The 15,743-nt window shown below is 39.8% G+C and overlaps 1 protein-coding gene across 3 annotated transcripts in view; it reads left to right on the top strand.

The window, feature by feature from the left end:
* Positions 1 to 5: 5 nt before the first annotated feature.
* Positions 6 to 15,743, top strand: part of NDUFAF7 (NADH:ubiquinone oxidoreductase complex assembly factor 7) — a 35,766-nt gene continuing 20,028 nt past the window's right edge. For 2 of the 3 annotated variants that reach the window (XR_016395475.1, XM_022574076.3), the window contains exons 1-9: positions 6 to 130; positions 439 to 602; positions 4,503 to 4,583; positions 5,551 to 5,661; positions 9,289 to 9,502; positions 10,307 to 10,365; positions 11,052 to 11,162; positions 13,738 to 13,881; positions 15,211 to 15,384. Coding sequence is in view for 2 of the 3 variants with exons in the window: in XM_022574076.3 (XP_022429784.1) it covers positions 79 to 130; positions 439 to 602; positions 4,503 to 4,583; positions 5,551 to 5,661; positions 9,289 to 9,502; positions 10,307 to 10,365; positions 11,052 to 11,162; positions 13,738 to 13,881; positions 15,211 to 15,384 (1,110 nt within the window). In the remaining variant the exon portion in view is untranslated. The remainder of the gene's footprint in view (positions 131 to 438; positions 603 to 4,502; positions 4,584 to 5,550; positions 5,662 to 9,288; positions 9,503 to 10,306; positions 10,366 to 11,051; positions 11,163 to 13,737; positions 13,882 to 15,210; positions 15,385 to 15,743) is intronic. The other variant, XM_022574077.3, reaches the window with a different exon arrangement.

Raw genomic sequence — 15,743 nt, 5'->3', positions numbered from 1 at the left:
TGCACGGGGCGTGTCCTCCCCCGGAAATAGGAGCACTCCCTACCTACGGGCGGCTGGCAGCTGCGTGCGGAGTCTGGGATGAGCGTCTTGGCTGCGGCAGGCGCTGGGCGGCTGTACGCCGTGCGCGCAGGTAAGCAATTGCGGTGTCCGAACCCCCGTTGCCGCGAAAACCGCCCGGGGCGCCTTCTCCAGTTGAGGGGGCTCCGGGGCGCTCTGGGCTGCAGCCTGGAGTCCAGCGTCAGACACGAAACGGCTGTGTGGTCGTGGGCCAAGCGCGTGCCTGCTGCGCCCTTTGGGCGTGCTGAGGGCCCGAGACCGCTTTCCTGGCTTTGGCCGAGGTGAAGGGTTGACGAAGCCGCTTTGAAATCACTCCGGCTGCTGTGCAGATGCCAGTACTAAGGTTTCTAATGAATGCCGTTTAATGTGTGTTTTCTACAGTCTTTACTTGTCTTTGGAGAGGAAAGTATTTCAGCTCCGGGAATGAGCCGGCAGAAAACAACCCGGTGACCCCTATGCTGCGGCATCTTACGTACAAAATCAAGTCTACTGGTCCCATCACCGTGGCCGAGTACATGAAGGAGGTCTTGACCAACCCAGCCAAGGTATGGGTCGGGGAGCCCGGGGACCAGGCCCGCTCTAGCTGCGCTGCGAGGTGTGAACCAGGAGGATATGCTCAGAGAGGACCCCGAAGGTCCTCAGCCCTGGCAGTTGCCTTCCAGGGGAAGAGCCACGCTCGAAGACCTGGGGACACATAAATGAATCTGTCAGTTGGTCAGGGCTGGGTCAAGTCAGCGGCAGTGGCTTTAAAGAGAGGACAAGTTACAAAGATGTTCAGGGGACGATGTAACCGATTGGATTTATGAGATGAAGGAATGATGACTTCCCTACCTGGGTTTATGGTAGATACTGGAGTCATTTTTCAGGAAGAAGTGAGTTCAGGAGGAGGTAGAGGTAGGAAAGAGTTCAGTCCGAACTCTTTGAATTTGAAGTGTTTGTGGGACTCAGGTGGAAATGTCCAATAGGCAACAGGAAATACGAATTTAGTGCCTGGAAAGCTGTGTTGGGATGGCATCAGCAGGCACTGGAAGCGTATTCCATTGAGAATGGAAGGTCTGGGCGTTTACGTTCTAGCATTAGGCATTGTCACAGGTTTTTGACCTTCATTTCCTTGTCTGCTCTACAAAGTCACTTGGTGAAAGCCTGTGGTCCTTTTATTTTAGAATGTTTCACCTTTTGTTGGGTTGAAATATGAGATCTGTGGAATCCTGGGATTCGTTTGGCCTTTTGCTGTTGGATATAGTAGAGTGACTCAGGGTCCAGAGGTTTAGTAATGGAAGAGATCCTTTAATGCCTGTATGCAGTGTTACAATGTACCAAAAGTTCAGATAAGGAGAAGCTTTAAAACAAACATCTCTGGGTTAGAGTTGAGGTCCACTCATCATTTATCCATTTATTGAGGCGCCATATGTGCCAAACACTGTCTCAGGCTCTGGGAATACTGCAGTGGACAGTGGAGCATGGCGCTTATGTTCTAGTGAGATAATGAACCATAAACAAGGAAACAAATAATTAAACAAGATCATTGTGGATTGTTGTAAGTGCTTCTGAGGGAGGAAAAAACAAACAAACAAAACTGGGTTAATAGGGATTGAAAGCAAATACTGTGGTGGGAATAGGGATTGTAGAAGTTCCTTAGGTAGGTGGACGGGGAAGGCCAGTACATTTGAGCTGAGGCTTGAAGGATGGGGATGGGCCAGCCTGGCAAAAGTCTGGGAGAAGTGGGTTCCCAGCAGAGGATCCAGAAACACAAGGTTTTTAAGCTGGGAAATGCTTTGGTACACAGAGAAGAGAAGGGCACCAGTGTGGCTGCAGGGCAGTGACTGGCGGGTGGGAGGGTTTGATGATGAGGAAAGTAGTATGAGATGAGTTTGGAGAGGAGCCAGTTCATGCAGTGCTTTCATGAAATTTAGATTTTTGTGTTAGTGCAATGGGAAACCTTTAGGAGGTGCATTCATGTACATTGTGTTGGCAGTGACATCAGGTGGAGATAGTAAGTGAGCTGTTGGCCATAAGAGTCTGGAGTTCGTGAGAAAGATTGGGCATGCATATATAAATTTGGTCATCATCAGTATATAGATGACGTTAAAATAAAAAGGAACCAGTGAGAGTATACTTAGAGAAGAGAAGGTTTTTCAGGAGTAAGCCTTGAGGTAACTCAAATGTAAAGTAGAGGTTCTTAACCTAGGGATCCTTGAATAGAAACCAGGGGGTTTGTAGACGTGGATGGGAATAAAAATTACACTTTTATTTTCATTAACCTCTAACTGAAGTTTAGTGTTTCTCTGATTATGAACATAGGCAGCAACCAGTACCATCAGCAATACTCTGATTTTAGCGTCAGTGGAAATCACTGACATTGTCATTATCACAACAGAGTGATCATGATATTTCAAAATACTATTGTACTTCTCTGTACTTCAAAACTTCATTATTTATTAGAACTTCAGCTCAATTTTGCTTTTTAATACACTTATAAAGGTGTATATATCACTATATCACAAATTTATTTTTAAAATATTTGATAAGTATTTTTTTTTATAAATTATTTAGTTTTGGCTGTGTTGGGTCTTCGTTGCTGCGCGCGGGCTTTCTCTAGTTGTGGCGAGCGGGGGCTACTCTTTGTTGCAGTGTGCGGGCTGCTCATTGCGGTGGCTTCTCTTGTTGCGGAGAACGGGCTCTAGGCACGCAGGCTTCAGTAGTTGTGGCTCGCGGACTTAGTTGCTCTGCGGCATGTGGGATCTTCCCAGACCAGGGCTCAAACCCGTGTCCCCTGTGTTGGCAGGCACATTCTTAACCACAGCACCACCAGGGAAGCCTGATAAGTATTTTTCAATTGATTTCATATTTAGTCCTGTGTGTTTTAAGTCCTGTGCATTTAAAAACATTCTGTGAAGGGTCTGTAGTGTTCATTAGACTGCCAGAGTGGTTTGTTTCTCACACACACACACAGACACACAGACACACACAGACACACACCCCACCCCTGAAATACTTCCTTACGAAGGGAAAGAGAAAGGCTAGAGGGGAGATGCTGTATGGAGTGAAAAAAATTTTTTTAAAGATGGAAGTGACTTAATTAAATTTCTAATGCTGAGGGGGAAAAGTTGAAGCTGTAAGAGAAAGCTGTGATAGAAAGATCCTGGCCCATGGGGGCTATGTGAGGAATGGTGATTGAGCCAGAGCACAGGGTTAAGTTTGGAAAAGAGCAGAAGGTGTAGGTGTTTCATCCTTTGAGTCCCAAGGAAAGAATGGGAACAGTGGAGGCTGGATGGGGTCAGGAACCTGAGGAAGTCTATTTAATAACATTCTTTAATTCCTGTGTGGGCCAGAGCCCAGGTCACCTGCTGAGAGTAAGCTGGTAGAAGAAGGGGCTTGAAGGGCATAGGGAAATTTTAAACAATTCTTGAGTGTTTCTTGAAGGCTAGACACTACACTAAAACTTGGTATATGAAGGTAAATAAGACATAGTCCTGTCCTCCAAATGACTAATCCTTCTGGTGAAGAATTTAGATATATAAAGAAATAAGTTTAGAAAAGGAGGCATGCGGTTTTGCCTGAGGTTGGAGGGCTGGAGGAGGAGGTCAGAGAAGATGGCATTTGAGCAGATTCAGTCTTACTGAGTAGAAGATTGCCAGGGAGAGATGGGAGAGGAGAAAGGAGAACATTTGTGATGGCAAGGATGTATGGCCAGGCAGGGCAAATTAAAAACAAAACAAAACAAAAGCAAACAAAAAAATCAACTTTTTATTAGGATATAACATTCACATAGAAAAATGCAAAATCACATTTATACAGCTTGATGGATTTTTTTTTTTTTTTTTGCGGTACGCGGGCCTCTTACTGTTGTGGCCTCTCCCGTTGCGGAGCACAGGCTCCGGATGCACAGGCTCAGCGGCCATGGCTGACGGGCCCAGCCGTTCTGCGGCATGTGGGATCCTCCCGGACCGGGGCACGAACCCATGTCCCCTGCATCGGCAGGCAGACTCTCAACCACTGCGCCACCAGGGAAGCCCCAGCTTGATGAATTTTGACAAAGTGAACACTCCCGTGTCACCAGCACCCAGGTCAAGAAGCAGCCTCAAGAGCAGGCAGGGCTGATTTGAAACACAGTGGGAGAGGTTGGGCGAGGGGCTTGCGGGGCAGCCAGGGTCTTTGTGTGGAGGCAGGAGAGGGAGGGCAGCTGTGCAGTGTGGAGAGGGGCCCTGCTTGGCTTCTGCCTTTGTAGTCAAGGAGTGATTGTTTTTCTACCAGTTCTGCAAAATGACTGTTACTTTGTAAAATTTACATAAAGACGCTGTTTATTTTGCTTATTTAGAAGAGAGAACTTTCTTATGAAATAACTTGTTTATCTCATTGTATACATTATGTGAGATTTTGGAGGGGTGTTTTAAAAAGCTTATTTGAAAATTAATTTGTTTTCTCCATTTTTTCTTTTTACTTAGGGCTATTATGTGAACCGTGACATGCTAGGAGAAAAAGGAGATTTCATTACTTCACCTGAAATAAGTCAGATCTTTGGGGAGGTAATATCCAGCGTAAACTCTAGAAGAAACTAATTATCAAACATTTGAGAGTAGATCAAGTAGTAGTATTCTGCAGTAGTGTTTTACAGCGTTGTTTTCGGTGATTCATCGAGTTTTAATTTTTTAGTCGTTTATATACTGAAGGAATAGAGAGTAATAGAGGTATCGAGGACATTTGAAAGGTTTATACTTTACTGTAGAAAAGGAAATGTAGAGATACAAAGGCCAGAAGGAAAGAAAAAGAAAAGAAATGGAAGAAAAGGTGTTGGAAAAGAGGAGAACCAGATGAAAAAATGAGAATGGAAAGACAAAGAGAGACAACAGGCAAGGTGATGAAGAAGGTTGAGAGTTCCCTCAAGAAGGAAGAGAGAAAAGATTAAAAATACTGAGGAATTAGTGGAATCAAAATGCACTCTATAGCCTGTACCCCTTACTTAGCTGTATTTACAGTAGAAGTCTCCTTAAGAACTTTGAATTCTTTTCAGGAATTCTAGTTCATTTATTTCCATATATAACCTTTGATCAGTTTAGAAATAGAAAATAGTACACAAAAGGAAGAAAAATCTAGGGATTAAAAAATATTAATTATGACTTAAAGCCATGTAATTATTGAAATTACATGAATATGAAGAAATGGCAGAATCATATTTCATATGTCTGTTTGCTTTCAAATACTAGTACCTTTCGGTAAGTGATATCCTCTTATCTGTGTCATGGACCTTTTATAGTAGAGCTGCCTTTTAACTAGGTGTTTTCTTCTGTTATTAAGCTTCCTAAGTGGTGTGTGTTGTAATGTAGTCCCAGTGAAGTTCCTGTGTGCATATACATATATTAACATGTTAAATAACGTGTATGGTTGTTAGGAAACATTTTGCCTTCTGGTGTAAAGTCTATTTACATAGAGTTTTATATTGTGGTATACTTTTATGCTTTATAATGCTTGAATGTAGTTCTTTCCTTGTCACAGCTCCTAGGGATATGGTTCATCAGTGAATGGATAGCCACTGGAAAAAATGCAGCTTTCCAGTTGGTGGAACTGGGCCCAGGCAGGGGTACCCTCTTGGGAGATATTTTGAGGGTAAGTAATAAAAGAATGTCTTAAAGTCTCAGGTACCTGACCCTTGTTACTTTTGACTGAGTTTGAAAACTTGTTGATTTCCTTGGTTTTCAGTCTTATCTCCTTAATCTCATATTTCTCAGCTAAAATGTAATGTCAAAATAATATAATGAATCATTACTTGTTATGTTTCTAATCTTAAAAAATGGGGGTGAGGGGAGAATGTAAAAGCTAAAAGTATAAAACATTTAGAAGATATTATGGGAGAATATATTCATCTTCTGAGTAGGGAGTTTTTTATGTTATATAAAAAGCAGAAGCCATAAAGGAAAAGATTAATAACTTCAAATACATTAAAATTAAGAACTTTTTTGTCTTTAAAGAAACTAGGAACATTTTGTTCTTCAAAGACACCATAAAGAAAGTGACAAGACAAAACACAAAGTGGGAGGAGTTATTTGTAACACATATAACTAACAATGAACTGGTAGTTAGAATACATAAAGAACTTTTTTCTTTTATAGATTTATTTATTTATTTATTTTTAATATTTTGGCTGCATTGGGTCTTCTGTTGCTGTGCACACTTTCTCTAGTTGCGGCGAGCTGGGGCTACTCTTCGTTGTGGTGCGAGGGCTTCTCATTGCGGTGGCTTCTCTTGTTGCGGAGCATGGGCTCTAGGCTCGCAGGCTCAGTAGTTGTGGCCCATGGGCTTAGTTGCTCTGCAGCATGTGGGTTTTTCTTGGACTAGGGCTCGAACCTGTGTCCCCTGCATTGGCAGGCAGATTCTCAACCACTGCGCCACCAGGGAAGCCCCGAAGATCTCCTTTAAATCCGTAAGAAGGTGACAGATAGCTCAGAAAAGTCACGCCAAAGATGTGAACAGGCCTGTCATAAAAGAGGAAATCCATGTGGCTAATGAAAACAAAAAGATGCTCAGACTCATTGCTAGTCAGGGAAATGAAAATTAAAATCACAGTGAGTAACCCCTGTACCCTCAAAATTAGAAAGTCTGACAACACCAAGGTTGTCAGACCTTGGTTGGTGAGGATGGGGAGCAAGGGGAACTCTCATGTACTGCTTGTAAGTATATTTTGGTACAACCTGTATGAATAGCTACTGGGCATATTCTACTAACATCAAAGTTAACTTACATTGTATGTTCCAAAATAAATTGTGAGTTTATTTTGTGTGTACCTGACAAATCAGTGTAAAAAAAATGCATATTCAATTTAAAGAAATTTAAATTTTTTGGGCTTCCCAGGTGGCGCAGTGGTTGAGAGTCCGCCTGAAATGCAGGGGATGCGGGTTCGTGCCCTGGTCCGGGAAGATCCCACATGCTGTGGAGTGGCTGGGCCCGTGAGCCATGGCCGCTGAGCCTGTGCGTCCGGAGCCTGTGCTGCGCAACGGGAGAGGCCACAGCAGTGAAAGGCCCGCGTACCGCAAAAAAAAAAAAAAGAAAGAAAGAAAAAAAGAAGAAATTTAAATTTCTTGATGCTATATGATTTCTGCTTGAAATTAAGAATTGAAGGATTTTTTTTTCAAAGAAAATTCACAAATATCTGACAAATAAGAATCCTTATTGTATTGTATGTTTTTGGTGGTGGGGGTAACCCACTGATTTATGTTTCCAGGGCTCTATTTTGTATCTTTTTAAATTGGCAAAGTCATTTGAATATAAAATATTTACTAAGATTCTCACACAATATTTTGTTTCAAGAACTTTAAAAATTAAGCCCAAAGCTCTTTTTTTCTTAAAAAAAATTTTTTTTAATTGAAGTATAGTTGATATACAGTGTTTCAGGTGTACAGCAAAGTGATTATATATATATTTTCAGATTATTTTCCATTATAGGTTATTATAAGATATTGAATATAGTTCCTTGAGCTATACAGTAGGTCCTTGTTGTTTATTTTATATATGGTAGTGTTTATTTGTTAATCCCAAATTCCTAATCCCTGTCCCCCATAATCCATTCTTTATGCTTGTCTTTTGGAAAGAAAATGCTTGGCTTTATCATTCCCCTGCGGAAACATCTTTGGCAGCTACCCTCTTATCAGTACAAGATGTTCACAACCAGACTTGTTTCTGTGCTCTACCTTGAATTCCGTGCTCCAAACTATATGCACCAAACTATACCCACAGCTCTTAAAATGTCTAAAGGATGCTTCCCTAGATCAAGTCCTGAGAGCTCTTAAAAAGCCAAAGAATTTAAAGGAATGTAAAGGAAATAGCCAAAGGTGTAATTACAGACTTTATTTTTGATTATATTTCTGAAGGATTTTTCTCTTGGGGAGAAGTTTTTCTATGTATAGTTTCATCTCAAAACTAAATTTGGAAAAGTCGCCTTGTCCTAATCAGTCTGTACCTGCATATTCAGGTCTCAAAAGTAGGAGGCAAATCACCAGTGAGTATTAAATTCAAATGAAAAAAATATTGATGTACTTTATGCAATTGGCATTGAATTTTTAGCATTAAGATACTGATAAAAACATTAGTATATTCCTTTTTTTCCTCATGTTTACAGTAGCAAAAAAATGTGTGTGGCTAAGAAGAAATTGAAAATGGGAAAGAATCTCAGTTAAACTGTCAAGTAATTAGTGCCATTCAAATCTGATTTCTTGTGGATACAGTCTGATCATTTCAGGGGTGAGACTATTTTGTAGGCATAGCAGCTTTTTCGTTTTCTTTTTTTCTTTATTTTTTTTCAAGCTGTTGCCACAGCCTCCTGCTGCCCAAGGTTTGCTGGCCTAATCACTTGAGATACAGCAGTTTGACTTTCGCATCACTTTCTAGGGCCCTACTTGCTGTATCAGTGGCTAGTCAATGATCTTCTTTGGGATACTCCCTTCATAGCAGCTTTTTATTTTTATTTTTTTTTAATTTTATTTATTTATTTTTGGCTGTGTTGGGGGGTCTTCGTTTCTGTGCGAGGGCTTTCTCTAGTTGCGGCAAGTGGGGGCCACTTTTCATCGCGGTGCGCGGGCCTCTCACTATCGCGGCCTCTCTTGTTGTGGAGCACAGGCTCCAGACGCGCAGGCTCAGTAGTTGTGGCTCACAGGCCTAGTTGCTCCGCGGCATGTGGGATCTTTTCAGACCAGGGCTCGAACCCGTGTCCCCTGCATTAGCAGGCAGATTCTCAACCACTGCGCCACCAGGGAAGCCCCCATAGCAGCTTTTTAAAATCAAGCCTAGCTCTTTACCCATGAACTTGCTATGTGGCCCCAGGTGTGATGTGTATAATAATTTTCAGGTCTTATAAGTAATCTGTTTTTTCAAAGTTAAAAAAAAATCAAGGCTATATACATTTTATTTCTTGGGTCTTTTTTTAGACTCCCTAATCTGAATCATTGTTTTTATTGGATGCTAAAGCTTTTATTTTCATTTGTTAGTCCTAATTCTCATTTTTATCAGTAGGAAACCAAACTGTACTGTGTACTATGTACTGTTTGTTTCTTATATGGACTATGTTGAATAACTCCGGTAGGTTATGATGCTCATAGACTGCTGGAGAGTGACTTGTGTGAGGTTCTCTGAAACCAGTTATTACTTTTGCTGTGACATGAGCAAATTACTGAGGTAAATGGTTAGAAAACCTAAAATCTACTCAACAAGATTTTACCAATTTCTTCTTCTTTTTATATTTAGGTGTTCAGTCAGCTTGCATCTGTGCTGAAAAACTGTGACATTTCAATACATCTGGTAGAGGTGAGCCAAAAATTAAGTGAGATTCAAGCATTAACGTTGACTGAAGAGAAGGTCCTATTAGAGCAAAATGCTGGATCCCCAGTATATATGAAAGGTGTCACTAAGTCTGGAATTCCAATTTCCTGGTACCGAGATCTGCAAGATGTTCCAAAAGGTAATTATTTTACATTGATTAATTAAAGAATTTTGATCACAACCCCTCACAGTAGTGATAGGTGACCACAACCTTGTAGAGCAGTGTAGTAGATTGAGTTAGGGCTGCCAAGTCCCTTACCTATAGAGAACAGCATTGTGTTAGAAAATAATTTCATGTGGTGTTGCAAAAACCAAAGCAAACCAAAACCAAAACATGGATCTCGGTTGTACTTTTTATTTTTTCCCTACCCCTCAGATAGTAATGATGAAGTAGCCCAAGGCAGTGGGGCCCGAAGGAAGCAGAGTTTACTTTAATTATCTCATCTTTTGATCATCCTTACTTGCCTAGAGGCAAGCAAGGGGTGGTAGGAGAATCCCTTCACTCCTCAAGAATGTTATATTGACGAGCCCCAGCTCAAACCTAAAGTGGTGGTCTGACCTTGGCCAAGGCACCACAGCCATTCCTGGCCTTAAGCGTCTTGGATGATTTTAGGAAATTCAAATCCTCTTCCAGCTAACAAATTGGAGTTCTGATTTCTTTTGGGCCTGGTGATGAATAAAACATTAAACTGATAACTGGGATATTTCAGCTCTCTGACCCTCTATGTGGAAAATGGGAATAGTAATAATTGTTCCTATGTATGTTCTGCACAGTAGGTTTGCCATGAAGAGGTGGGTGATTCTGTGGAAATTATAATTATGGAAGCATTACAAGTTCCATTACGAAGAACTATGCATTTTCTTTTTGTTAATGTTCAAAACAACCAATTGATTGCCTTGAAAATGCTGAAATGTTAATTTTTTTTCTTCTGTTTTTAAATAGAGTACAGCTTTTATCTTGCACATGAATTTTTCGATGTTCTTCCTGTGCATAAGTTTCAGGTATTGATGGGAAAGAAGTCACATTTATAATTGAATAACAAAGGGCCTTATGTTGTAAGAATAAACATTTATGGTGTTTAATTATTGTTGAAGTTAGCGATATCTGGAAGTTTGATGAATATAAATAATTGAAAGGCAAAAGTGAAATATTAAGAATTCTTAATTCTTAGGATATTAAGGATTCTTAATTCTTCTGGGATAAAGATGTATGAGAATGTAAGATAGTAAATCACTGTAGTGCAATGAAGGATTACTTTTTAGCAACTATTTTTAAATTCCAAAAATTAAAAATTTTCTTCATTCTTTCTGTGAGGAGATTTAAGATTTGGTGGTAATGCACATGTACTGGTAACTTGTCGGGCTAAGAGTGTATATTATGATGTAGTAATTTGTTGGAGAAGTGTCTGATTAGTCCTCCTAAGTCTGTTTTCCATTTTGGGGGCACTTTCCATGTTGCTTATTTCCTCCTCCATTTCTTATCTAAACAGCATTAATAGTTTGCATCTATCATTCTACTCATACTGTTAAAAGGAAATGAAGTAATGCCTTTAAATAATTTAAGTGGTAAAGTGCTCTGTAAATGTTAGTTATCTATCTTGTATATGATAAGAGGAGAAAAGTTATTTTGGTAGAGGCAATTTTGAGAACTTGCAAAAATTTGTTTTTATGTGTTATTTTGTGTTTAGAAAACACCACATGGATGGCGAGAAGTACTCATAGATATTGATCCACAGGTTTCTGATAAACTGAGATTTGTTTTGGCGCCTTGTGCCACCCCAGCAGAAGCCTTCATACAAGTAGGAATAATTTTTTTTTTCTTAGTTTATTGCCAACCAAATCTTCAGTCTTATTTTCTGAGTTAGTATTTTAGAGTTCCTTGTAACATGAAAGGTGCTTTTTATTAATAGTGAAAACGCACAGGATTTAGAGTCAGGAGACTGGGTTCAAATCATTTCTTAGCTGTGTAACCTTAATGTAATAAGAAAGTAAGTGCTTACTCAGCAAGTCCCTGACTGTCTCTGTTTACCTCAGTTCTCTATCAAATGGTGACAATATTGTCTACTTGACAGGAAGTTATGTATCTGTGAAAACAGTGTAGTACAGTGTAAAGTAACAATATTTATTGAATATTTTGTATGTATTACTCTTTTTTTTTTAAATTTATTTTTGGCTGCACTGGGTCTTCGTTGCTGTGCGCTGGCTTTCTCTAGTTGCAGCGAGTGGGGGCTCCTCTTTGTTGCGGTGCGCAGGCTTCTAATTGGTGGCTTCTCTTGTTGCAGAGCACAGGCTCTAGGTGCGTGGGCTTCAGTAGTTGTGGCATGCAAGCTCAGTATTTGTGGCTCGTGGGCTCTAGAGTGCAGGCTCAGTAGTTGTGGCTCGTGGGCTCTAGAGCGCAGGCTCAGTAGTTGTGGCACACAGGCTTAGTTGCTCCGTGGCATGTGGGATCTTCCCAGACCCGGGCTCGAACCCATGTCCCCTGCATTGGCAGGTGGATTCTTAACCACTGCACCACCAGGGAAGCCCCTGTTACTCTATTTTCTCATTTAATTCTCAAAACTATTATTAGGTAAGTTGTATCATCACTCTCTTTGGGCTACTATTAGAGCATGCCTTTTTTCTCATGCTTCCACCCAAATTAAAATTTGATTACTCCTTCTTTCTATTGTCCTCAAGGAATAATTGCAAGAGCCTGTGTATCTTCGGTTTGAGTTTAAACGTTCAAAACACCTGTACTTCTCAGGAATGTTTGAGCTTTAGATTGCCTGTTTTATTCCCTTTTTTTCGAGCTCAGAAAAAGATGATTTCTACTTTCTGGACCATAACTAAGAATTTCTGCCTTAGAAGTTATCGATTTTAAAAGCAGAAGAGCTTTTAAACGTAAACCTATGAATTAAGTTTTCATTGCAAAGCTTAAGTTTAAAATGTCAGCCTAAGTGCTTGTGAGCATTTCTACTTTTTCATACTCTGGCTAATTTACCTGAGAAACAAATTCATAAAGCTACTGAGAGCTAACCCCCCGGGAGTTCATTGTATTTAGGTCTTCACTTGAACAGCGTACACTTATGAGAAAGGGAGTGATGATTTCCCTCTCATTTGGATGAAGCAAATGGTAATGGAATCTCTTGTCTTGAAGAGCAGTCTAGGATATTAAGAATGTCAGCATGGAACGCTGAGTCGTGTCACCTTATGCCTGAAGCAGCTGACCCCATGGTTTATATAGTCAAACCACAGTAATTTATTTAATAGCACTGGAGGCTTAGTGGTTTATTATTTCATTTAACTCTCACAATAAGCCTAGTATATGAAATAGACTGTGAAAGGTTAAGTAACTTGTCTCTAGTAAGCAGTAGATGAGGTGAGACTCAAGGGCTGAGTCTGCCTGACTGTGTACCTCTTAGACCTGTGCCATTATAGGCAGAGACATCAGAGCAGGTCAGTACTTCACTTGTACTAGGTGTTAGGAGGGAGCAACAGTTAATGTACGTTTGCACAATGAGGAAAAAAATTTTTTCATTATCATAGGAATTAGTGAAATTTCGTATCTGCTAGTCCAGTTGGTAAGAATTACTATTTATTGTCAATACACGTTTTAAGCTAGTATGTACTTCTTGAGGACCCTTAGTTGAACATCTTGGGAAATTAGGGCTTCAGGTACATTGACACTAGTTTATAAGCTGGTATTGCTAGATATAGGGCATATCGTTGAGGTACCTTTTCCCGCCAAAGAGGGCAGATATACTTGCTTTAATAGGGTCTGTTTTGTTATATTGGATTTATATCATTTGTTCCACCAGCACAACTTTTCAGTGTCTCTTATGTGTCAGACACTGTTCTAGGCAGACAAAAATTCCTTTTCCATGTTTTCAACCCAGTGGAATATATTTATATGAATTAACGACACAGAAGTAAAATCACCATAAATAAAATGATAATGTTCTTAGCCATCTGGAGGGTTGAGGGGGCATATGCCTTTCTATAAAAGGCATTAAAATTAAAATATCTTTGTAAACTGAATGGATATCAGAGAACCAAGGAGTTCTGTATAATAGAAAGGATGTCATGTGAAAAGTTGAGTGTAGACAACATATTCATATTGAGAAGGAATTTATTTTTTTTATTTAAAAAATTTTTTTTTTTTTTTTTTTTTTTTAATTTTTTTGGCTGTGCTACATGCGGGACTTTAGTTCCTTGACCAGGGACTGAACATGCGTCCCCTGCAGTGGAAGCATGGTGTTCCAACCACTGGCCCACCCAGGGAAGCCCTGAGAAGGAATTTATTTTTATTGTAACTAAGAAATGCTCATTGTAGAAAAACCCTAAGGAAACAGGTTTTTTGAATGATGTATTTTGATTCAACTGTTCCCTTACTAGTGTGATGAAACAAGGGATCACGTGGAAGTGTGTCCTGATGCTGGTGTTATTATTCAGGAACTTTCTCAACGCATTTCAGTAACTGGAGGTGCTGCCCTGATTGCTGATTATGGTCATGATGGAACTAAGACAGATACCTTCAGAGTATGTATAATTCAGTCACATGATTTATCAGAATTTAACTGGTACAGTTTACTTACAGTTGTCATTTGTTAGGTTTGAAGCTCACTGAAGATCTTTTATCTTATTTTGGTTTCTACAGTGCTTAGCACTGTTGTATTACATTATTTTATAATTAATCCATGTTATTATAATTACCCTTAACCCTGTATCTTACTGTCCACCTCTCCTTTGAACAGGGTCTGGATTGTCTGCATTATTCCTTAAGTTGCAGAACCTAGGTTTGCATAGATCCTAGTAAGCATCTGAATAATTCAAATTGAAAGATTTTCTTAAAAGTTCTTAAAAATTTCCCCTCCTTCATTTAAAAAAACATTGTTACTTTTTATAGATTTGATCTAGCTACTGTAATCAAACTTTTTCTGTCATATTTTCAACACGTTTTTTCCTTTCCAGATGTATTGTTTTATCCTTCCTAAACATCCTTTCTTACGCTTTTGGAACAGGGGTCCCCAACCCCTGGGCCTCAGACCATTAGTGGTCCTCAGCCTGTTAGGAACCGGGCCGCACAGCAGGAGGTGAGCAGCAGGCCAGTGAGCGAAGCCTCATCTGCTGCTCCCCGTCGCTCCCATTACCACATGAACCATCCCCAAAATTGTCTTCCACGAAAGCGGTCCCTGGTGCCAAAAAGGTTGGGGACCGCTGTCTTGGAATATGATCAATTCTGTTCGATATACTTTAATTAAAGTATACTGAAATACATTTAACTAGATGTTATTAAGTCATTTTCTAGATCGGTGTTTCTCAATTTCTAACTTTGTTCATTTAAAGAAAAACCTGGAGAGTTTTTTTTTCTTTAAGCACTGATTCTCTAGGCTTATCTCCAGGATTCTGATTTGCTAGGTCTGGGTAGAGTCCAGTAACATGTTCTCAGGTGATTTTTTTAAAAATAATTTTTATTGGAGTATAGTCACTTTGCTCTCAGGTGATTCTGATGCATATAGTTGATGGATACACTTTGTAAAACACCATCTAGGTTCTGGTAACCTGAATTCATCTGGAGAATTCTCTCTTATACTTCATTACCATGGGCATTAATGAAAATTTTAAACAACTGTCAAAGGCAGCATCTTCAGGCACTATAACATAGCACTTTATAGTGGGTTTTCCACATAGCATCTCATTTGAAGAAAGGGTGCTATTTGGTAAGAGTTTGTAAACCACTGATATCGGCTATATTTTCCTTTTTAACAGTTGTTATGTAAAATGTACTAAAATGATAGCATTTCTTTAATCTTGATAATGATAACCATAAAGGTACAAAAACTCATCATTTAAAAAATTATGTTCAAGGGGTTTTGTGGCCACAGGCTTCATGATGTCTTAATTGCCCCGGGAACAGCAGACCTCACAGCTGATGTGGACTTCAGTTACTTGCGCAGAATGTCCCAGGGGAAAGTAGCTTCTCTGGGTCCAATAAAACAGCAAACATTTTTAAGAAATATGGGCATTGATGTCCGGCTGAAGGTAATGATTTATGTTATTTCACTGTTATTAAATATTTTAATTTCATACTATTTCAATAAATATTTTAAGTTCACTTGGCCTTAATGCTCTTGTTGTTAGTCAGATCCTTGGTATTCCAGTCTTTTCAGTAGTATAGGGTTCAGTGTAACCAGACAGCCTGGGGGTGGAGCAGCCTGGTAAGTTCCATGCATCTCTTCTGAGGTAAAATGAAGACTTGCAAATAATATTTACGTTTGTTAAGAAAACTTGACTGCCTGTATGAGTATGAATTTTACAACTGTTTTGAAGACATCTTAACCCTTCAGTGTAGATCAAAGCACCTGGGAATATTTGCTAAACATACAAATCCATAGGTTTGG

This window comes from Delphinapterus leucas, chromosome 13 (genome assembly GCF_059928025.1).
Source record: "Delphinapterus leucas isolate spDelLeu-1000000601 "Yukka" chromosome 13, BTC_Dleu_Yukka2, whole genome shotgun sequence".
Classification (NCBI taxonomy): Eukaryota; Metazoa; Chordata; class Mammalia; order Artiodactyla; family Monodontidae; genus Delphinapterus; species Delphinapterus leucas.
Note: the sequence above shows the minus strand (reverse complement) of the source record. Positions and strands in the feature narration are given on the sequence as shown.